Genomic DNA, 24,207 nt, shown 5'->3' on the forward strand with positions numbered 1-24,207 from the left:
CCCGGCTTGGGGGGGTGCCCGCTGGGTGTGGGGCGGCTCCGGGGCCGGGGATGGCGGCGGCCGCGGTGGCGGCGGCTCCGGGACGAGCGGGAGGAGTCCTGGGAGCTCCGTGAGATGGGCCGGTGAGTGACGCCTAGAGCGGTGGCCGCTGGGTTGGCCTGAGGCCAAGCAGGCCTGGGTTCGGAGCTCTAGTGGAAGGGCCCCCCTAGAAGCCCGTTGCCTCACCCCGGCCGCGGGCCCCCTAAACAGCGGGCAGAGCGAGCGAAAGAGGCCGTGCCTAGCCCTCTAGATGCTGCTTTCCCGCCTGGCCCAGAAGGTGGCCTCAGGCCCTGATGCCCCGACGGGGTTGTCCCCGCGGGCCAGGATGTCCGAGTTCTCAGGGCGGGAAGGGGCCCCAAACAAGGAAGCGTCGCCAGCGGGGCCTGGCCTCACCTCCACGTCCGACCCCCCACCCCGACTCCCTAAACGTAGAATCCCCTAGTTCAGGCCTGTACCCCTGTCGGAACAAGGATCATCAAAAGCCATCATCCCTGGTGATTCTCCCAGGCTGCTCCCTTTTTGTGGGGCGCACCTCTCCCTTAGTGAATTTGGGTCCCCCTCGGTGTGCAGTCTCTTGATTCCATTCCCTTCTCAGCTAGGTTGGCAGGTCTCTGGAATGGTTCCGTTGCCCCTTAGCTCAGTTTGGGCCACAAGTTGTGTCATTTCCCATGAGAAATTCTCCAAAGCTGCATCCTACACCCACACCCGGGTTTCAGAATTTCAAGTGTTTTGCCTTGTGGAAACCTGGTGGGCAGGCTGAGCTTTCTTTTTGCCTCTTTCCGTCCTTTCATTATTTTGTGTTTGCTAACTCCTCGGTGACCCATAGACGGATTTTCCTTAGCTTTTTTTTTTAAGCTACAGAGGGCAAGCATCATTTTGGGGGATTAAGAAAATGAAAGAAAGCTGAGTGCTTTCAATTAAACTTTTGATGAAGAATGAGTGCGTGACTTGTATCCACTTTGTGATTTATTTGTGGCATTAGGAATCTGTTTTTCCACATTTCCATCTTTCGTGTACCCTTGAACCATGCCTATGTTAAGTAAACGTTGCCTTCAGTTGGATCGAGCTTGCAATATTCTGACTTTGACAGAACAGGTTCCTCGGTACTAGTCAATACTGGTAATTCAGTTGTTAAGACTTCGTTGGCCCCGGTTTTGTTTTTGGTTTTGGTTTCTTTTTTTTTTTTTTTTTTTTTTTTTTGGTTTTTCGAGACAGGGTTTCTCTGTATAGCCCTGGCTGTCCTGGAACTCACTTTGTAGACCAGGCTGGCCTCGAACTCAGAAATCCGCCTGCCTCTGCCTCCCGACTGCTGGGATTAAAGGCGTGCGCCACCACGCCCGGCGGTTTTGGTTTCTTTTGAGAGGGTCTTATGGAGCTCAGGCTGACTTCTGACTTGCTATATAATCGAATGTAGCTGGTGAGTACCTTGAACTCAGGATCCTCTTCTTTCTACCTCAAAGGTAGTAAGATTACAAAGTGTCCACCCCCATTTCCAATCTGTGAGGTGCTGGAGATCTAACCTCGGGCTGGATGCTTGCTAGGCAGGCACTTTACCAACTGAGCTGCATCCGGAGCCTTGAAAGGCCATGTTCTTTAATTATTGATGTTTCTGGCAAGTGTGGATTCAGATATTGGTAGCTTAGTAATAGTTTTGTTCCCCTTTGTTAGCTTCATAGAATCAAAATGGCGTTTTCATTTTCTTTCACATTTCATTCAGTACTTAGTGTGAAGTTGTCATGTATAAAATTGTGTGTGTGTGTGTGTGTGTGTGTGCGCGAGCACATACACACACACACACACACAGGAGCCCTTTTACTTTTACTCAGAAAATCTGTTAATATAGCTTTCACTTTGAGTAACTCCCCCTTGACCTCTTTCTCTGCCCCAGAAACATAAATAATTGTTCCTTTTCCTCTAGTGACAGCTTTCTTATTTAAATAATCTCTACATCTGTGTGTTCATGGGCCACTAATAAAGCAGAAACTCCCAGCTTCTCATTGCTCACATGCAGGCAGTATGAAGTCTCTCATCTTTATTTGTGCATTTAAGCAAAACTTGGACTGGAAATGAGCTTGCTCATTGGCTCATTGGGGAGTGGGGTAGAGAATGAAGAACAGGGTGGTAAAGAAACCACTGAAATCAACACATAGAAATTTCTTTCCAGGGATGTCTTACAAAAATGAAAGCATAAAGATTTTTTTTTTCATTTTTGTTTTTTGTTTTGTTTTGTTGTTGTTTTGGTCTTGTGTGTGAAGGCCAGAGGCCAGCTTTTAGGAGTCCCTGCAGCTTAGGTCCCGGGAAGGGAACAGGTCTGGGCAGCAAGTGCATTTACCTACTGAGCCATCTCATTAGCCCTGGATTGTTTTTTTTTTTTTTCCCTTCAGTTTCCTGGGCACTGGGGTGCTGTTACCACTGGGGTGAGAATGAAGCAAGAACTTAGGGAGGTCAGTGGTTTTTGGTGGCTTTGGAATTGACTTTCAGGATGGCCCCGGGGAAGGTGAGAGCTCTGCCTCCAGATGACATCAGCTTTGTGTTTTCTAGGCTCCCAAACCAGAGGGGAAGACTCGTACTGCAGCTGCTCAGCCCCACCAGACGCACAGGTAATAGAGGCACTGTGGAGGCCTTGTTTCAGGAAAAAACAAAACAAAAAACCCTGGCACGTGACAGTGGAAAAACAGAATTCATTCTGATTGGAAAAATTATTGCCAAAGTTCATATGCATTGAAGTGTTCATACAAAAAAGATGCTTTCTAATTTTTTTAACCACCACCACCAAAAAAAAACCAGGTTCTCATGTAGCCCAGGCTGGCCTCTAATTCATTGTCTCACTAAGGGTGACCTCAAACTTCTAAACTCTTCTCCCAAGTGCCGGGACTATGTGCATGCACTATCATCGGGGTTCTAAAAAGAACAGTGGATAAAAGTGATTACAGAGCTGGGCAGTGGTGGCTCACACCTTTGATCCCAGCACTTGGGAGGCAAAAGCAGGCAGATTTCTGAATTTGAGGCCAGCCAGGGCTACACAGAGAAACCCTGTCTCGAAATAAACAAACAACAAAAAAGTGATTATAGAAGCTGGGTGTGTTAGCACATGCCATTGATCCCAGCACTTGGGAGGCAGAGGCAGGAGGATGTCTACATTTGAAGCCAGCCTGATTTCTAGAGTGACAGTTCCAGGACGGCCAGGGCTACACAGAAAAACCCTGTCTGGAAAAACCAAAAAAAAAAAAAAAAAGGAAAAAAGGAGAGGTATAGAAAGTGACACTAAGGAAGGGAGAGAAGTAAATGTCCAAGTATGGAGACAGGGAATAGAATTGTGTGACTTAATACCCAGAGCAGAGCCACACTGGACAGGGAGGGAGGCACTGGCAGAAGAAACAAGAACAAAGAAGGCAAATGGAAGGTGATCAGTGAGAAGAAAGAAGTCTTTTAGACTAGAGGTCAGAGAGGGTGGAGGAGAAGCAAGCTCTAGAGCAAACTACCACAGTCACTCTTCTCATGGGGTCAAAGCTGGAATGTCAAGTTTCCTGGAACAACAACAAAAACACTCCAATTTATAATATGCTTAGGGAGCAAGGTTTACAAACCTCAGCACTTAGTAACATGAATTCAGCCAGTCTTAGGCTGGATGGAGCAGGTGAAGTCATAACCCAAATTAAGCTGGGGAAAGGAAGCACGAATGAGATCATACATTCAGGGAAAGAAGATGGCATGCTAGACTTTGATAGCAGAAGGAGACATTTAGGAAAGGGTCTGCAGCAAAGACGCACGCTCCCAGCTATGCTCCAGGGAGGAGACTGAGAAAGAGGGAAGGGCCTCAGGAAAAGCATGACTAACCTGCAGGTGGTCAGGAAGAGATGCTTCAGCCCTGGGCTCACTTAGGTTTCTTGGCTGTGCATCCTTGTAGCTCTTCCTGGTTTTCCTGCCTCTTGTCTTACTGTGGTGGGCTGACAGGTGAACAGGCAGCCTCGTCCTCTCTCCTCTCTCCTCTCAGTTGTGTGCTGCTCTCCTTAGGTCTTTGTTCCTGGGTGTAAGGCTTCATACTTTGTTTGACTTGATTCCCTAGGTTACTCTTCTCTGCCTCTGGTTTATTCCCTAGCAGATGTGGGCACCACAGCCAGCAGCAGAGCGGGGTGCAGGGAAACCACAGAGAAGTCACTTCTGATGCCCGAAGGAGCACGTAAACTCCATCCAGGCTCCGGGAACACAGAGCAATATGAAACCTGTTCATGAGCGGAGTCAGGAATGCCTTCCACCAAAGAAACGAGACCTCCCTGTGACCAGCGAGGATATGGGGAGAACTACCAGCTGCTCCACAAACCACACACCCTCCAGTGATGCTTCTGAATGGTCCCGAGGGGTTGTGGTGGCTGGGCAGAGCCAGACGGGAGCCAGAGTCAGCCTCGGGGGTGATGGAACTGAGGCCATCACTGGCCTGACAGTAGATCAGTATGGCATGCTGTACAAGGTGGCTGTGCCACCTGCCACCTTCTCACCAACTGGCCTCCCATCTGTTGTGAACATGAGCCCCTTACCCCCCACATTTAATGTAGCGTCTTCACTGATTCAACATCCGGGAATCCACTATCCCCCAGTCCACTATGCTCAGCTCCCATCCACCTCACTGCAGTTTATTGGGTCTCCATACAGCCTTCCTTATGCTGTGCCACCTAACTTCCTACCCAGTCCTCTCCTGTCTCCTTCTGCCAACCTTGCCACCACTCACCTTCCACACTTTGTGCCATATGCCTCTCTCCTCGCAGAAGAAGCTACTCCTCCTCCACAGGCCGCATCCCCAGCTCAGTCGTTTAACAAGTCCTCCGCTGCCACCTCCCCGCCCGGCCAGTTGCCACAGCACTCGAATACTCAACCACTGGATCTTGCTCCAGGCCGGATGCCCATTTATTATCAGATGTCTAGGCTACCTGCTGGATATACCTTGCATGAAACTTCAACAGCAGGTGCCAGCCCCATTCTTACTCCTCAGGAGGGCCAGTCTGCTCTGGAAGCAGCTGCTGCCAATGGACAGAGACAACGAGAGCGAAATGTAAGACGTGAAAGTGAAGCCCTTGACTCTGCCAACAGCAAGGGTGAAAGCCAAGGACTGGTGCCGGTGGTGGAATGCGTGGCAGATGGACAGTTGTTTTCAGGTTCTCAGACTCCGAGAGTGGAGGTGGCGGCGCCAGCACATCGAGGGACCCCAGACACCGACCTAGAGGTCCAGCGGGTAGTTGGCGCTTTAGCTTCTCAGGACTATCGTGTGGTGGCAGCTCAGAGGAAAGATGAGCCCAGCCCTCTTAACCTATCCCATCATAACCTTGACCATCAGGGTGAGGGACGAGGGTCTGCCAGGAATCCTACAGAACTGGTGGAGAAAAGTCAGGCCCGTGTGTTCTACCCGCAGTCCCATCAGGAACCAGTAAAACACAGACCTTTACCCAAAGCAATGGTTGTAGCCAATGGCAACCTGGTGCCCACTGGAACTGACCCTAGCCTGCTGCCTGTGGGCTCAGAGATCCTGGTGGCATCAAGTCTGGACCTGCAGGCCAGAGCCACCTTCCCAGACAAGGAGCCAACGCCACCTCCCGTTACCTCCTCCCACCTGCCCTCCCATTTCATGAAAGGCGCCATCATTCAGCTGGCTACAGGGGAGCTGAAGCGGGTAGAGGACCTCCAGACCCAGGATTTTGTGCGCAGTGCGGAAGTGAGTGGGGGGCTGAAAATTGACTCTAGCACAGTTGTGGATATTCAGGAGAGCCAGTGGCCTGGATTTGTTATGCTGCATTTCGTGGTTGGTGAACAGCAGAGCAAAGTGAGCATTGAGGTGCCCCCTGAGCACCCCTTTTTTGTATATGGCCAGGGTTGGTCCTCCTGCAGCCCTGGGCGGACTGCACAACTCTTCTCTCTGCCCTGCCATCGGCTACAGGTGGGAGATGTCTGCATCTCTATCAGTTTACAGAGCTTGAACAGTAACTCAGTTTCTCAGGCCAGCTGTGCTCCCCCAGGGCAGCTGGGTACACCCCGAGAAAGGCCTGAGAGGACGGTCTTGGGGCCCAGAGACCTATGTGACAGCGAGGGGAAGAACCAGCCTTCAGGAGAGGGTTCCCGGGTGGGAGAGCCCTCCCAGCCTGAGCCTGGTGCTCAGGCCTGCTGGCCAGCCCCAAGCTTCCAAAGATACAGCATGCAAGGGGAGGAGGCACGGGCTGCACTGCTCCGTCCCTCTTTCATTCCACAGGAGGTAAAGCTGTCCATCGAAGGGCGTTCCAATGCAGGAAAATGAACCTCTTTCCCAACCCAGGACTGGGGCTTTCTCCCCAGAGGTGAGCCTCTGTGAGCATCGAGAGGATTTGCACATGCCAAGCAGAGGGTGGCTCTCTTGGCAGTGAGATTTGGGGGAAACAGGCATTAAGACAGCCTCCCAAAGCAGGGTGTGTTGCTTGTGACCCCATGGCACCCTCTCAGGACACCTTTAGAGGGTGCTGAGATGGGGACTTGCAGGCTTGGAGCAAGAAAGGGTAGGAGTGCACATAGGATAAGACACATTCCAAAATCAGGGCCTCCCTGTTTTTTCCTACTCATCCCTGGCTCCTACAAGGGAAAGTACAGGCTTTGGGAGCAGGTGGCAGAGGGAGGAAGCAAAGAAAGAGCCAAATATGATGATCACAGCTTATAGTAGCAGTAAAACTGTTTTCTTTCTTTTTTCCTGTCTCCCTCCCGTCCTTTGTGGTGGGAGGGCAGGAGGCCCAATGGTTGAAAATAAGAGGGTTCCCACCCAGAACTCTTCTTGTGAGAGATGTGCACTTTAAAGGGTGATTTTGTTACAGATGTTTATGGTGGGGTTTGGGGTTGGGGAGCACTATGATCTACGGGACTATGCTTGGTCCTTTGCTTCTGCCCGTTCCCATCTCACCTCACCATTCCGCTATAAGGCTGTCTAGCATTTTAGGGCCAGGAGAGAGAGAGAGAGAGAAGCCCCTTCAGGTTTGAGAGTGAAGGACTGCCTTGCCAGGAGCCCAGTCGGGACTGTGGAGAAAAGATTTGACTGATAGATGTTGGGACTTAGGCAAAGCTTTTGAAAGGCCACTAACCTAAACTCCCACCCAGCCTGTCAGGCCCGCTTTGATAGTCATTCAGTCTGTAGTAGTAACTTCAGAAAGACCTGGAGGGCCCTTTCCCCTAGGCACCTACACTCCTCCATTGTCTGTCTATGTTGTGCCTTAGTGCCTGCACTGCCCCTACCCTTCTGCTGCCTGACCTCTGCATGGTGTCTTGACCTGGGCCTCATGTGTAGCTGCACTGCCTTTTTCCACTAAGACCTCTAGTTTTTGGTGTAAAAGGGTCCCTGGTTTCCCTATCAGCTATAATTTTTATATTTAGAAATTCAAAATCATGTCCTCTTCCACCGGCAGCAATATAGTGGAGAAACCAGAAAGAAACCGAGCCCTAGGCTGGGCATTCCCACTGCAGTGGACCTACTCGGCTTCCTCCCACTGCAATCCATTGCCGCTCAGCATTCCGGCCTAAGATGCACCCTCCCAGTATCAGCTCTGAAGGTCTAGGAATAGTCTTTGTAACATCTTAGCAGATGTGTCCTTGTATGCTGGCGGATTCTTCTAGAAAGTATTTTCTATCTTGGTTGTATTTGCTACCATCTGTCTTATTCCCACATTTCCCTACAGCCCATAGTAGTGTCAGCGTGGACTGTAGGATTCCATTGGGTATTAGGATTTAGGCTCCCCCACCCCTACCAACTTTAAAGTGGTTGAGTAATTTTTTTGTGAAGGTTTTTTGGGATGGGGTGGGGAGGGGTTCTTTAGACTCTTGAAGGCAACTCAGGGTATTGTCCACCCAGCTATGTAGTTAGACTTCTCCCAGGGAATGAGTGTGGCATTTCCTTCATAGATAGACCTGGCCTGTCACCAGGAGTCCTACACTTCTGAAGTATGAGCAAAACTTAAGGCGAGTCTTGTGATATCTCTTTCACTTCCTCCCCAGCTGCCAAATGGGGATAAATAATCTCACCTACCTCCTGGGGAGGGGCGTTCTGAGGATGGAGCCATTCTTCGTGTTCAGGTGCTAAAGGTTGTTCTCTCTGGGAACAGAGTGACAAGAAATTGGCTAGTTTGCTATAAGTCCTACATTCTGTTTGATACCTTGAGAGCAGATACCTGGTCAGCGAGCTTTTAGGGGGGCGTTCAAAGGAAGCTGCTTAGCCTGACCACAAGTACTGAAGTCTCTGCTTTCTGTCAGAATCAACCACCGACCTTGTGCTGCATTGGAGATCACATCCTTTCCTTGTGTTGCCCCCATTTCTCTGCTGCTTCTCTGGCTTGTTTCCTACAGCGGGGGCCTGTGGGGTTGAGTCTTGAGGAATTCTCTCAGATGAGAGCCATAGGAGATGGCCTCATCTCCTGACTGTTTCGTGAACAACTCATTCCTAGGTGTTACTTGCATGTGTGGGTTTCTCACAAGGCTCCCTTCCTCAGAAAGTTCATCACGGAATTTCCTGACGTGCACTGTAGATGCTACAGACGTGTCTACCCAGGGTACCACTGAGCTACGTCTTCCTCATGGGGCAGACGTGATTGGCTCGCAGTCAAATCACTCACTGCTTGGGCTGCTTGTAGTGGAATCCTTGGAAAACAGTTGTTGAGGGCCTTGACAGATTGGGCCAGCGCTGACCTCTGTGCTCTGCTTCCTTTCTTTATCCCTGTTTGTAAACATGGCGTCTCCCTTAATGTGGCACCGTGCAGATGTGACTTGATTTGGCTGAGAGCTACCTTTCCTGAAGTGTGCACCCTAGAAAAGAACTGTGTGCTAATGCTTGTCAGAGCTGTGGCAGTACTTAACCCTGAGGATGTAGGAGATGTGACTGGCTTTTAGAGTGAGCATTTCAGTGGTTAGCTATCAGCTTTTGGAGTCTGGGCAGTTGACAAAGACCAGCCCGGTCCTAGTTAATGGTAGAATACTCCCAAAACTTGGAGAAAGAACTGCTCTCTGAAGCTATCAGAAATACCTATGCCAGTATAGAAGGGGAACTTGGTGAAGGATGGTGCTCATCCTTATGATGATGGATAAGGGGAGGGGTTTGGGTCCTCACACTGAGAGCTTATACCCAGTTGGAGCCCAAGAAGAGCTAGACTGACCCTCTAAACTTAGGGTTCCGTTTGGTCTTAACATTATGGGCTTTGTTTGCTCTGTGCTGCTGTGCCACTGCTGTTGTCTGCTCATTGTCCTGCCTGTTGCTCATCATAGCCCCTGTCTTTCATGTGTCTGGCCATGTAGACTCTCAGGCATCCTGTCCATTTTTAACCTGTGTTCTGCCAGTATGACTGCGTAGCTCAGTCATATTGAACAGGGAAGGTGGGGATGCTGCTGATGGGCTGTTAAATCGGAAAGGATGTGGCTTCAGTGCCCTCAGGACCCTTTAGGCTCCAAAAATTTGCCTGCCGTGAGAGAAGAACAAACAGGTCTTTTCTCTCTCCTTTATGGTACTTCTCAGAACAAGAGAAACTGAGTTAGGGCTTGAGTCAGCATCCCAGTGCTTTTGTCTAGCTTGGTTCTGGGGTTGAGAAAGTGAAGTTTGGCTGAAGTAGCTCCTCAAGTTGGGTCTCATTTTATTTTTACCAGTGGGTATTATAGGCATTTTAAGAGAACAGAATGGTAGCATAATTTAACCCTGCACTGAGCAGGAACATTGAAGAGTTGGGTGGTCGCACTGGTGTTAGCTGAAGATGGGAAAGGCTCGAGCCATTGGGGTAAAGATGACCAGATTGACCCAATTGGCCATGGGAGCTTAGGCCATAGTCTTGGAAGTGAACAGGACAAAGGGCATGTTTTAGAGATGTGATAACTTCCTAGGACTAAGTTTACTAAACTACACTGAAGCTATTATACTTTCTAGATCAGAAAAATTACACACTACAGTTGAAGAGCTGAATTCTACTATGGATGGATGTTGTGAGCCCTTGCTTGGAAGCCTTCACCATCTAGCTTCCCCAGGGTAGGAAAGGTCTCCCACATTATGCAATAATAAAATCAGCATCTGGGTCTTTGCAGCTGTCAGTTGTTTTTTAAACTCTAGGATCCATCTTTGGACCAAAAGTCTGGTCTGGGCCTAGGATGGCATTGGCCCTCAATGCTAGAGTTGGCTGCATTCTCTCCTTACCTGCAGACTATGCACAGTTTCTGGAGCAGAGGGAGAGGTGGTGTGGCTTGCCCTGCTGAGCCTTCTCAGCAGGAATAATAGTAATAAATGCACTTTTCACACTAAAGGTTTCTTTGTTCTCCTGTTAAGCCTAGATCTTTCCCTAGTAGATTGCAAACTCAACAGTCTGTGTGATCCCAAAGCCATTCCACTGTAAATGCCTGGCAGTAAAGATGGCCCCAGACTGGGTTCCTGCCTGCAGTGTGTGTGGCGGTAGCCCATGTGCCTTTACCTAATGTCAGATTTGCAAGCGTTTCGTCTGTCTTTATGTTAGGGGGTCTTAGGAACTTCAGAGAGAGAACTGATAACAGTGGTTTTATGCCCACCCCCCAGCCCTGCCAGGGACTTTGCTTGTACTTGTAAATGGTGAGGGTTGGTGAGCTGCTGGTATTGCTGAAGGCAGGGTGGACCCCTCACTTGCTTCCTAGTGCACTCGTTCAATTGGATTGGGGAGGAGACTGACTGTACTCATGGCTAACTTGAAGTATTAAAATAAGGCTGTACTCTACACACTTCCTAGTCACGCAGGATCCCTGTAGCCAAAACAGTATATGTTCCAGCTGCAGAGAGCAGACCGCTCTCAGCTTGCATAGCACCTTAGGGGAGGGAAGATAAATGGATAGGTAATGGGGTGGAGGAAGGATGGGGATTTTGTCATCCAGGTGGCTTTAGGGTCCTAAGGAGTAGAGAATGGCACTGGGGAGGTCTGGATGGATCTGGTTTGTGTAGGAGTTCCCTGTAGATAAATTACTGGTCCCCCAACCACTATCCCCAGTATGTAATGGCTGAATTAATATGTAATCAACTGCATTGTATCTAAAGCCTTAGAACTAGTCAGGTGCTCCTCCCACCCAATACCATTTCTTACCCTCTAATCCTACCTGATCTTTAACAAAGCATTAATAATTCTAAGGATAATCTCTATTTTGTTGTGCTTTTTTGTAACTGTTTTAAATAAATCAATTTGTACTGTATATTTGTACTTTTGTGAGATCCTTTTTGCTGTTTTACCATTTTAAGTCTCTGTACTTGGCTACACAGATTGTATTTTTATTGTTAATGCTCTCTTCTTATGGATACCTGCATTTAACTTGTGGACTATGTAAACACAATATATATCAATATCTATATATCTATATATCGATCTATATAAACTACTAGCTTTTCCTTTTGGTGTTTGCGCCTTTTTCCTATCTCAGTTTGATGGGTGGCCATTGGGTGGCATCACTTGGAGTAAAGATGGTGCGGGTCATCGGTAAACTTGGCAAATGGTAGGACCGACCTGAACCATGGTCTGCACCCCCTGTTGTGGGTTTCAGAGTCTGGGAAATCAATCTCTAGGTCCATAGATGTCCTAACTGCTGACTTATCCATGTGGTCCTTTTCTCTGGCATACTGCCACACATTGAAGTAATCCCAACCATGGCCGCTGCTTCTGACTTGGGTGATGAGACACTCAAGCACATTGATTTACTGTATACCACAGCTATCCTGTGATTTATCAACTGTCTTATCACTGGCATTACAAGCATTTTTTTTGACAGCAATTAAATAACTGGCTCAAGTTATACCGTAATAAGACAGCGGGTTTTTGTTTTGGAGATGGAATCTTTACATGAGTCTAGCTGTGCTGGAGCTGTCTAGACCAGGCTGTCTCTGCCTCCCAGTGCTGGGATAAAAAGTGCACACCACCACACCTAGCTTGTTTGTGGTTTTGGCTGGTTGGCTTTGCCATGGTAGGGATCAAAGCTAGGGCCTGCAGCATAGCATGTTAGGCAAGCAACCACTCATCTGGGGTTTTGAACCCACGTAACTAATTCCTGAATTTGTACTAATATGTTGTGGAAAGAAAGAGCTAACCCATGTATGTAAAGTGGGACACAGTGCATCCAGTCGTCTGAAATAGTCCAAGGAGGACTTCAGTAGGGAATACTGTGAAAAGGCATTGGGATCAATTAAGTGTGTCTCTTCTCTCTTTTTCAGTGCAACTCTTTTTCTGTTTGTTTGCAAGATAGGATCTCTCTGTTAACAACCAGCCCTAGCTGGAATCCACTTTGTAGACCACAAAGATCTGCCTGCCCTCGTGCCCTCCTGAGTGCTGAGATCAGGTGGGTGCCACCATGCTTCAATGTGATTCTTTTTCAGCTGGTCAGGGAGGACTTACCCGTAGTTTGTTGGGATTCACTTTTAAACAGCCTTAGACCTACAGAGGTGGGAGAGGAATCCAAATGTCCCTGTTTCATTGGAAGAGGTCCACATTCCTGGCAAAGTTATTTTTCTTGCAACAAATTAACTAGGGCACATCCTTCTGGCCCTAGATCTATAAATATGCAAACTGTGCATAGGCTTTGATGCAGGCTAAGGAAGCTTATGCTTATTCTTGCACCAGCCCAGAAAGAGAGAGGAGTAGCTCGCCTGCGTGCCGTGACAGCCAAACTGCAAGACTGAGGAGTTGTTCTGCTCTAGTCCTCACCACAGATGACTTGATCTCACCTATCACTAAGTCCTTGCGTGGACAGCCTAACTTGAAGAGCACTCTGCCTCCAAAAAGAAAAAGCCACCAGAAATACCCACAAACCCCTGAAAAGCTCTCTACTGCCACACGTCACTGGATGAAACAGAAATGAGACAAAGGAGCCAGAGGCCAGTAAAGATAAAATTAATTTATTTGCCCTCACAGCTTCATGGACCATACTGGGTCCCACAGTCCCATAGTCCTGGCCTGCCACCGTGGGCTGAAGAGTCCAGGTTTCTGGAGTGCCTGCTCCCTTGTCTAGAACTGCATTGAGCCAGGTCCCCTCCTGACCTCATCCTGTTCCCAAATGCAGAGGGTGCACAGGTTTCCCTGCAACCAACCCGGACCTGCCTGTGGCAGCAAGGACTGTGGCCTCCTGAGTGACTGCAGCACCAATCCCCGAGGGCTGGAGTGGATGGGGGGTCAGGCAAGAGGGCGTGGTTCAGTGCAGAGAGCTGTTGTTCTGTTCTTCAAAGGCCATTTTCCCTAGAAGCTGGCTGTCCAACTCTACCCCACTCACAGGCAACTGGAAGAAGTTCATTTCGGCTGCTAAGGCTGCCATGGCAGAAGGGTCCTGACCAAACTGAGCTCGCAACATCATGTCCATTTTCTCCAGTCTCCTCTTGAGCCTCTTAGCCTCTCGCTCTCGAATGAGTCGGGCCTGCCGCTTCTCTGGGGTTTCATTGGCCCGCTTCAGCCTCATGGCCTCCCGGTCTCGCTGCAGCCTGCGAGCTCGCTGCTCATCTGTCTCTTGCATGCGCTGCAGGCGCTTGGCTTCACGATCCCTCATGCGTCTTACCTCCCTCTCCTCTGGGGTCTCATTGTCTCGACGACTCTTCTTGGCTGTGCGTTCTCGTTCAAGTCGTTGCAGCCTTACTTCCAAAGGTTCATTCTGTCGCCGAAGGGCCCACTTGCGTACGCTGGGAGTCTGTGTTTCCAGTAGCTTGCGGTAAGCAGCACAGTTGTTGCAAACAAGCAGAATTCCAGCAGGGTATACTGGAGGACTACAGGCAATGTCCTTTCCTTCAGCACTGGAGGGACCTTCACTGTGGACTTGGGGTACGGATTCCATATTAAGTACTTGAGGGAGTTTCTCACTGAGAAGTAAAGATGTTTGATGGTTAGTATCTCCCTGAGGCAAGTAGGTCTTACTCCTTAACAGCTAGGCAGACTGTCCCAAGTCTACTGTTTGGTTTGAAGGGTCGGAAGACCCCTTCTCTTCTTTGGACTAGGGTACCTACTATGCTTTAGGACACTCCTCGAATTAGCAACTGAGCTACCCACCATAGAAACCTACCTAGAATAACCCTGCAAGGCTAAGTCAGAATGGCAGTTTCTTAAGGAGCTGTGCAGGTTTAAGCCTGGTGTGTGAATGAAGGGGCCTGGAGGTGGACACTTCCTTCACACAGGTACAATTAATTCACTGCCTTACCACCTCCTATCTGACACTGCCTAGAAGTTTTCCTTCTAGCTTGTTGCCAGGCAGTGGTAGTACACACCTTTAATCCCAGCACTTGGGAGGCAGAGGCAGGCGGATTTCTGAGTTCGAAGCCAGCCTGGTCTACAGAGTGAGTTCCAGGACACAGAGAAACCCTGTCTTGAAAAACAAACAAACAAACAAACAAACAAACAAACAAACAAACAAACAAACAAACCAAAAAAGAAAAGTAGCTCATGTACTGTACAAACAAAGCAATGGGAGGAGACAGTGTTTTAGTCTTCCTAGAAAACAGCAGTGTGTCCTTACACCAGGATCCTCTTAGCATACTGCAACGTCTGTCTGTTTTATCAATAATGCTCTTGCATGTTTCTGCATCACTTTCTAGTTGGAAATATTCTGATAGGGAAAAAAAGCAATTCATTTCCCTTGAGGGGTAACCAGTGCATACTGTCTATCGCATCTCCAAGTCTCATTGCTTTTATTTCTAGATTTGTTCTGTCAGTTCATTTGAGTCATTTATCTTTTGTTTCTTTTGACCTGGGAAAGCAGCATCTTAAACCCCGTAACTTGCTCTGAGCACAAGGACAGGTGTTCTACTAACCTGTTAAAAGTGGCATGGCTAGTAAAACGGGCTCCACACACAGCACAGTTAGACCGCTGATCTTCTGAATGGATTAGAAGGTGGCGACCCAAAGACCCTGGGGAGCTAAGGGCCCGTCCACAGACAGGACACATGTAACTCTTGGCACTCACCACTGCTGCAGTATGCTGTAAAACAAAGCCTTAAGCTGTCAATTTCTTGTTGCCTTCAGGACAGTTTCCACCCCTTCTTTTTCCTTCCCTTGGACTGAGGGACTTGAAATTTTTTTTTTTTAGCTCCTGGAAAAAGCACAGCCTATTGTGTTAGTGGATTTCCAGAGGAGCCCAGCTATACAGACCATTGCTCAGATTTTATTACTGTGCGTTCTGGCCATATTCTGGGACACGTGAATGATTGAAGAATAATGGAGTTCCAGAGCCCGCCTCAGGGACTTAAAGGAATTCATGCTCCTGATAGTTTTGTCTTCCCTGGCTCATAGTGTACCGATGCAAGTGCATTTTAGGAGTACACTCAAGGGGCCGGGCGGGAGGAGTGGTGTGTAACAAGTATTCATGGGCTGTCTTTCCTCGGGTTTCTGAAGAAGTACTTCTAATGAACCAACTAGCTTTACAGATATGATCTCTAAAGCTTGGCCCAACCTGGGCTGTGTACTGTTGTCTCAGAACATACTCTTAGTAGTGTACCTATTAAGGGGACATGTCTTACGCGGTTTCCTTGCCAAAATATGTCCGCTCTGTGTTTTATCTGTGTGCTTGTAGCATGCCACAGTGTGTGTGTGTAGAGGTCAGAGGATAACAAGGGCAATGAGTTCTCTCCGTCCACTGTGTGGGTCCTGAGGACTGGACTCAGGTCATCAGGCTTGGGAGCAGGTGCCTTTACCACCAGAGCCATCTTGTTGACTCACATTATATAATTTATGTTGGCCCTACCCCGCTTTAAAAACTGTCATTAAGTCAGTTTAGTTTATTTCACTACTGACTGTATTAAACAATTTAGTAAAACCATGATACTTAATTCTACACTGTATCTATCTGTATGAGAATGCAACCATTATTTCCTAAGATGCTATGAGGGGTGGAAGGAGTCCTAGGAGAACCAGTAACCTGAGCTTCCTTTGCAGAGGCCACGGCCACTGCAGCATCTGACCTCTACACTGCTGGCACTCAGCCCCAGAACTCCCTCCCCATTCCATACCTGGTACACATGTGCAATCAGCTGCTCCCGACTCCCACAGTCTAGCTGGCAGAGGGGACACTGGCAGAGTTCAAGTAAGGGGTCAGAATTTAGGTTTTCTGTGACCTGCAAATCCACCAAACAGGCAAGCCATGAAGACTCTTCCCTAGTCTCCTCCCCGCCCCACCTCCTGCTGTAGTCTTAGGTTCCCACTGCACACTGAGGGATAAAATATTGTTTGAATAAGAGAAATTACATTTCTTCAATTTTTAAGGCTTTCTGCCCTGAGGACACGGGACTCTGTAGGGAAAGGACTAGATTCCCTTCCACATGTTCCTGGCAGGAATCCTTAGGATACAATGTATTTGGAAACTGGTTCCACAAGACAGCCTGACTGATATAACCTGAAAACATCCTCCTGAGAGAGAGACGCTCCTGAGAGTAGTTCTCACTCTGCTGGGGAGGGAGCGAGAGCTTCGGGGGTGCAGGCTGGGGCGGAGGGAAAGCTGCTGGCCAGTCGGCCGGCCGAGGCCTGCGTGCACTTGCCTCGCGCTCTGCTAGTGCGTCCCCACTACTGACAGGTGCTTCCGTAGTCTCTAATTCCTTTTCCACTTTGACTACCCCACCATCTTCCTCTGATGTGTGGGAAGATACTTCATCTTGTGTGGTCTCCTCTTCGTCACCTTCACTGTCACCTGGAACACATAAATTGGTCACTTGTTCTGATTTTTGTAAGAATACATCCTGAGCAGCTGTCCATTTAACAGTTTGCAGCTACAATGAAAAAAACATTTTCAGACTTCAGGTAATACAGTTTGCATCAGTGCTTGGTGGGCACAAATCAGCTATAACTACCATTCATTATGATATACACACACACACACACACATATATATACTACAGGGAAAATGTGAGGCAAATCTGCATTAAAAATCCTAACTAGCTTTGTACATTACCAAAGTAGTAATTGTTATTTTTGAAACAGGTCTCATGTAGCCCAGGCTGGCTTCAGTCTTACTATGTATTCAAGGCTGACCTTGAACTTCTGATCCTCCTGCCCCTCTCCCCCAAGTGCTGGGATTCTAGGCATATGTCACCATGCTTGTGTTATTCATGGTTCTTAGTATCTTAACCCTTGAGATGGAACCTCCTGAAGCACACCATCCCAAACTCACCCCCCATCACGTCATCTTGGACTTAGCGACCCTCTTCCTGGCCTATTATTACTTACTTGTCTCCTCAGCCACCTGCACAATCTTCCCATGCTGCCTCAGACAGTTCTACCCTGAGGTCACCAATCTTCTCTCACAACAAACATTAATATATACTTCCATATATAGTAACAGAATTTTATTTCCTCATTTAGGAAGGATATAAGAATCAACTAGTTTTAAATTGTATCCATTTATAGGGAAGGGCTATACATTACAGTGTGAAATAGAATTAGCATAGCAACCAACCCTGGACAGTTTATATTTATAGGGATAGAAGGTATCCATTTATCTTCTCCTCTTGTTCTCTTCCCCCCTCTTTTGAGACAGTTTCTGTGTGTAGCCCTGGTTGTCCTGGAACTCTATGTAGACCAGGCTGGCCTCACACTCAAGAGAACTTCCTGTCTCTGCTTTTAAGTGCTGGGATCAAAGGTGTATCCCACTATGCTCAGCTGTCCACTGTTACTAATACACTATAATGTACATTTTAAGCTAATAAAACCTGTTTCAGGTGGTTCTCTGCCTTACCTAATGGAAAACTAAATGTGAAAGAAGTGGGGGAAGTGTTGTTCCTCACTTTAGACAGAAGTCACTGTTTTAGTTTAGCAGGGAAGCATGTGGCTGTCAGGTTATCTACCTGTGGCCAATGAATCTGCACGGTTTGTGTGAGCTGATTTTGTTCATCATTTATAAATAAAAAAATAAATAAAAATAGAGGGAGAAAATGATTGAGGGGAGCAAACACCCACAATAACAAATGATGTTCAGCGTGGATGTTTTAAAGATCACAGAGGAAGTCCCGCCTTAGAGAAGTCATCAGGTCACAGCCCTCCCTTTCCCTCCTGCTTGGATTCTGGCCTCCTAGGGCTAGTGTAAGGAGTCTCTTCACACCCTGCATGTACAGCAGGCTCATTTTTCTGCTGACTGGGCTTCCTGTTTCCCTTCTGTTTGCATTAAGTTCTAAATCTGCAAAACAAGATCATTTCTCTTTGGATAGATAACACAGGGTTATGCACGTCTACATAGATGTGTCAGTCATGGGGCAGACCTCACTTTGGTGCTCAAGAGCATAGAATGTATCCTTAAAGCTTTCTGTCACTCAAATCCATCTCAGCCATGAAGGGCTGGTCCAGACTACATCATTTTCTCACTAGCATCCAGTGTGGAACACTTGTAGGTTTAGTCTAAGGCATGGCTGCATACAATGCACTTTTGTAACTTGTCAATTATCTGAGTGACTCTAGCAGGAACATTTTTTTTAAAAAGTATGCTGTCTAGAAGGATGGTACAACTTTTTATTGTTTTAGAACAATAGCCTATTAGAAACTGCTGTGTTCCACAGGATTCTGAGAAATCCTAGGGTTTGTTTGTTTGTTTCTTTCTTTCTTTCTTTAGATTTAATTTAATTTATTTATTTATTTATTTTTATTTTTTATTTTTTTGTTTTTTTTCAAGACAGGGTTTCTCTGTGTAGTTCCGACTGTCCCGGAACTCACTCTGTAGACCAGGCTGGCCTCGAACTCAGAATCCGCCTGCCTCTGCCTCCCGAGTGCTGGGATTAAAGGTGTGTGCCACCACGCCCGACTATTTATTTATTTTTTTTATATATATGACGAGTACACTGTAGCTGTCTTCAGAGACACCAGAAGAAGGCATCAGATCCCATTACAGATGGTTGTGAACCACCATGTGGTTGCTGGGAATTGAACTCAGCTTTCAACTCGTTAAAAAACCAAACCAAACCAGAGATTTCACTCTAAACTGACATTTCATAAAAATCAGTATCGTGGATAAAGTCAGGAGCATGCAGAGACCTTTCTGGGAAATAACACAGCTCAGAATGAGTCTATTCAGGCAGATCATGGAACAGACAATCCATGAGCCTTAACTGATAAGTCCTTTTTTTTTTTTTATCTCCTAAACACAGAAATCTGGTAAGGACTTTGGTGTGGGAAAGCCTGGACTTCAGCATTTTATATGCTACATAATCTCATCACTAAGCAAATCTGTAAAACATTAAAACTAGGACCTCAAGCAAAAATTCATTAATGTCTCTCATACTTCATTAACTATAAATAAATAGACCTGAGGCAAAGGGATTTTTTTCTTTTTCTTTGACCTGGCCCACAAGCTGCCTCAACACTAACCTTAGCATGTCCTATATCACAGTCACCATGAAACTCTGTATATGGTACAGCAGTGTCAATTACTAGAGTCCATGAGGCATGAAACCATGCCGACTGTCCTCTCTCCAGTGAACAGATTCAGACCTGAGATCAATCTGCCTTCTAAGATCTTCCTCCCACCCCCACGCACAACCCCACAGCACACACGCTATTAGTTCCTCTCCCATTGCCCTGAGTCATTACCAGAAGGTGCAGAACTCACTGCTACTGGAGTCCTGATCTCGTAGTTGTTGGATGGCTTGTCGCTGGCTGCCAAGGTCTCCAGGAAAATCGGTTTTCATCATTGCCTGTCGGGCTTGTTCTTCTAACCCAGCAAATACTTGATCCCCTGGTGATCACAAGAAAAAGTAGTCAGGCCACCAGTTGGACAGTACACGCCTAGGCAAACTAGTTGGAAGCTCAGACCATTCAAAGGTATCTTGTGAGAGGCAAGTACCCTGTGTGGACCCATTTATCTCCAAGCAATGCCACTAGCTCCAACAGTCTCTGGGTGTAGCTGCTCTTCCTGGGCAGTTAGCTTATCTTAAATCTTCCTATTCTTGACTTTTGGAAAGGTGATTAATCACTACTTTACAAATTTAACTACAGAATCTCAATTCCATTGCAACCTTCCATTAGGACTGGGAAGACAGAGGGAAGAGGAGGAGCAGTGGAGTGGAGGCATGGCAAGAGACTGGGCAACCATCTGTCTGAAATTACTGTTAGCACAGCCCTAATGCACTCTATCTCATTCATTTCACAAACGCTTCTGTAATCCTGAGTAAATCTCCAACCCCATCTTCCTTCAACACTCATGCCTACAGCTGTGATCTATGTCCTGGTCATTCCCCCTGCCTTGCTCTGATGTCTACTGCAATTACCATGATAAACATGACTGGCCAAGTACCAGATGGAGAGGGGAGGGGAGGAGCAGGGGCTGGGGGGATAATATTCTAACTCCCTGAAACACACTGACTAACCTACAACAGATACTACTTATCCGGCCTTGTCTCCTTGGGTCAGTCTGGCCTTGTGGCCATCCCTGATTTTGCATTTACTTTTCATGAACTCTGCCTGTGATCCATGCTTATTGAAGAGCTAACCTGCCAACAGCCTTTTAATTTCCAGGAGCTAGGTATATAGAAAAAAAGAGATAGGTTTTTCTTATCTCATTAAGAATGGAACTACAAGCCAGGCATGGAGGCACATGCCTTTAATCCCAGCACTTGGGAGGCAGAGGCAGGCGAATTTCTGAGTTCAAGGCCAGCCTGGTCTACAGAGTGAGTTCCAGGACAGCCAGGGCTATACAGAGAAACTCTGTCTCGGAAAAAAAAAAAAATTGTAAGAACAGAACTTCATGGGGCTGGCAAGATGGCTCAGTGGTACAAGCACTGACTGCTCTTCTGTAGGTCCTGAGTTCAAATCCCAGCAACCACATGGTGGCTCACAACCACCTGTAATGAGATCTGACATCCTCTTCTGGTGAGTCTGATGACAACTACAGTGTACTTATTTATAATAATAAATAAATCTTTCAGCGAGCAGGGCTGACCAGAGCAAGCAAAGGTCCTAAAATTCAGTTCCCAACAACCACATGAAGGCTCACAACCATCTGCACAGCTACAGTGTACTCATATACATAAAATAAATAAATAAATCTAAAAAAAAAATGGAACTACAGGCCCAATTCCCCAGTCAACAAAGGAATATATCAAAAACCCCAGGGAAATGTTTATAGACCAGGCTCTTTCTTACTGAAAAGGGAAAGGACAGTAGACAGGCTAAGATTTGGGAGGCAGAGTACAAAGTTAAGGAGGTTAGCTGTTCCTTGGTCAGTGTAAAAACTGATGGGGCTCAATTCCATGTAATTTATTTGCTCCCTCATTAAGTGAATAATCCATAAATACTGCTACTATATACTGAGAACTGAACACCAGTTACAGTCACTGTGTGCTGTGTGCTCGTCCAGGCTTTGTAAGTACTACATAGTCCTCACCTTAATTCTTTCTCTTTACATTTTAACTTTTTATTGCCTGTGTGTGGGGAGGTATAGCTGTACCACAGTGCACCTATGGAGGACGGTGGACAGGTCTGTGGTTCTGGGGGCTGCACTCAAGCTGTGATGCTGCACACGCACTGTAGCTCACTAGCATCTGGTCCCTCACTTGATTCTACGGTATGTATTCTTACTGCCCACGACCCACCATATCCCCACACTATCTGTGTGTCATTAAGACAGCCAAAGGGGATGGAGGGGTGGCTCAGCAGTAGAATGGATGTATATTATTGCTCTTGCTAAGTTTGGTTTCCAGTTCCCATGTCAGAGGCTCCCAGCTGCCTATAGCTCCTGCTCCAGGGAATATGATGTTTCTGGCCTCCACAAGGACCTGACTCATGTGAACATAAGCCTATAAACACATAATTGAACATAAATCACTTTCTAAAAATGGATGAAAACGAAGGTCTATGGTAAAACCAAGTATTGGGGCCTATGTAACTATAATGTCTTTTCTGGGCTCCAGTTTTTGTTGTTTTTAAAGATTTATTTATTATGTATACAGCATTCTGCCTGTATGTATGCTTGCAGGCCAGAAGGGAACACCAGATCTCATTACAGATGGTTGTGAGCCACCATGTGGTTGCTGAGAATTGAACTCAGGACCTCTGGAAGAGCAGACAGTGCTCTTAACCCCCAAGCCATCTCTCCAGCCCTGGGCTATTGTTCTTGATCTTTCTCTTGGGTTAGGGGTTAAAGCCTACAGTCTCGAGCATAGCTTTTGGTCCTCAGCTATAACCCTATCCTCCAAAGTCCCGACTTCCCATGTGCTAGAAGTAGAGGTATGAATTTGATGAGACAGGGCTTTCAGGTCTGTTGCAACAAATACGTGTCTCTTTGTGGTAGACTGGCTCTCATCATAGTAATGTTGTATCTTCATATCATGCAACAACTCCTCAAATATCAAAATGTTTTCAAGGCCACAATATGACAAGAGGAAAAAAAGACGGTCTGATAGCACTGTCATGAGTCACTATGCCTAGATTAGAGAAACTGACATTGTGACAAACTTATCCCGTGGCAGTAATGGAGGTGGAGAGACTTAGAATGTTTTTCTAGGTATATAGACCTCAAGAAAAAGAAAAATTAGTTGCTTTAAAACCATGTTCACATTTTTGTTGTTTGCCTTTTTCTTTTTTTAGACTGGTTATCTCTATATGGCTCTGGCTGGCCTACAATTCATTACGTAGGGCAGGCTAGGTTTGAATATTCACAGGTAGATACCCACCTCTTTCTCCTGAGTGGTGGGATTAAAGTGTGCACTAGCCTGTGTTCCCCATTTCTAAGGCAACGTGTGGGCTCTAAGCTACTAAAACAACATCCTATCAGAGAAGGCAAAAGGAAGGTGTCCAGTGGTTCTCACCCCTCCTCTGCAGAAGTGTTTAACCTTCCCAGCTGATCCCAACTGAACCAGCAAAGCCATGGCCAGCTCGAATAGTGAAGTCTTCTACATTGGCTCATGGCCCTGGACCTAAGGGCCAGAGACAGACCAGGCACTAAGGAGAGAAGCCAGTCGGTGAGTCTCATCAGTGACACCTCAGGTCTGTGAGGAACTGAGCTGGATCTAGAACATGCCAGAAATGAACAATAAAAATGTTCCCTGTCACATTGCACCTGGGGACAGATATCTAGAAGGGAGGTAGAGATGGCTTGGTGGTTAAGAGCACTGACACCTCTGCCAGAGGACCCAGGTTTGATTCCCAGCACCCACATGGTGGCTCAAAACTATCTGTAAGCTCTGGTTACAAGAGATTCGATACCCACTTCTCCTGACCTCTATGGGTGCCAGGTATGCAAGGCAAAACACCCATACACATAAAATTAAATTGAATTTTAAAAGATATCTAAAAGCAGATCAATCTTTCTAAACGAGCCAGTAATTCAGTTTCATCTTTATCAACATGAACTCAAAATTCTATGAAGTTAACTATTTAGACCTTTCTAGAACAGAATTGAGTCCCTTCACTGTTACCTAACTACGATTCTTTTCAGTGTTCTCAGCTAAGGAACTTGGAATACATTATTTTTTCAGCAGTGCAGAAACACTACCCCACTACTCTTTTATTCTATTCCTGATAATGGAAAAGCCTAAAACAAATATTATCCTTTAAGGCTGTTCCTAGTCTAAATAGCAACATGAACAATATATATTTATTTTTAAATCTTAAAGGTGATTTTATCAAACTTCCTAACAAAAGTAAATGATTTGTCCAGTAGTTATTTTTAGCTAATCTCCAAATCCACCTGTCAAGAATTATCCTTTAGAGAGAAGGTAGCGAAAGCTGCTAAGAAATATGTCACTGGAGCTGATGAGATGGGTCAGCGGATAGAGGCACTTTCCCCCATGCCTGAGTTCAATTCCTGGAACCCACATGGTTGAAGGAGAGGACCCACACTTGGCAGCTGTCCTCATGTATATACTGCAGCATGCCCTCCCTCTCTACCCCATACACAAAACAAAAGTTGTAAGAAATTTACATGTTAGCCGGGCATGGTGGTGCACGCCTTTAATCCCAGCACTTGGGAGGCAGAGGCAGACGGATTTCTGAGTTCAAGGCCAGCCTGGTCTACAGAGTGAGTTCCAGGACAGCCAGGGGCTACAGAGAAACCCTGTCTCAAAAAAAAAAAAAAACCAAAAAAAAAAAAAAAAAAAAAGAAAGAAATTTACATGTTAATTCAAGTACAATATGTTACAAATATTTGTGACTAAGAAATGTAGCGTTGCCTTTTTTAAAAATTATTTTTATTTTAGGTGCATTTATACTTTGCCTACATGTGAGAGTGACATATTCCCTGGAA

The 24,207-nt window shown here is 46.7% G+C and overlaps 2 protein-coding genes across 13 annotated transcripts in view; one reads left to right on the forward strand and one right to left on the reverse strand.

The window, feature by feature from the left end:
- Positions 1-24,207, forward strand: part of Atxn1l (ataxin 1 like) — a 26,608-nt gene continuing 2,401 nt past the window's right edge. For 2 of the 8 annotated variants that reach the window (XM_085843591.1, XM_085843590.1), the window contains exons 1-3: positions 1-122; positions 2,581-2,639; positions 4,142-5,851. In XM_085843591.1, the coding sequence (XP_085699717.1) occupies positions 4,256-5,851 (1,596 nt within the window). In that variant the 5' untranslated portion in view covers positions 1-122; positions 2,581-2,639; positions 4,142-4,255. Of the gene's footprint in view, positions 123-2,423; positions 2,484-2,580; positions 2,640-4,105; positions 11,414-24,207 lie in introns of those variants that run through there. The other 6 variants (XM_085843589.1, XM_021169262.3, XM_085843592.1 and 3 more) reach the window with 6 other exon arrangements.
- Znf821 (zinc finger protein 821) overlaps positions 12,890-24,207 on the reverse strand; it is a 20,535-nt gene continuing 9,217 nt past the window's right edge. For 3 of the 5 annotated variants that reach the window (XM_021169266.3, XM_029480835.2, XM_021169264.3), the window contains exons 4-8: positions 19,576-19,701; positions 16,523-16,671; positions 15,998-16,102; positions 14,804-14,970; positions 12,890-13,858 (exon numbers count right to left, since the gene is read on the reverse strand). In XM_021169266.3, the coding sequence (XP_021024925.1) occupies positions 13,204-13,858; positions 14,804-14,970; positions 15,998-16,102; positions 16,523-16,671; positions 19,576-19,701 (1,202 nt within the window). In that variant the 3' untranslated portion in view covers positions 12,890-13,203. Of the gene's footprint in view, positions 13,859-14,803; positions 14,971-15,997; positions 16,103-16,522; positions 16,672-19,556; positions 19,702-24,207 lie in introns of all 5 variants that reach the window. The other 2 variants (XM_021169267.2, XM_085843593.1) reach the window with 2 other exon arrangements.

The sequence above is a fragment of the Mus caroli genome, unplaced genomic scaffold (assembly GCF_978045245.1).
Source record: "Mus caroli unplaced genomic scaffold, Mus_caroli_1 scaffold_10, whole genome shotgun sequence".
NCBI lineage: Eukaryota > Metazoa > Chordata > Mammalia > Rodentia > Muridae > Mus > Mus caroli.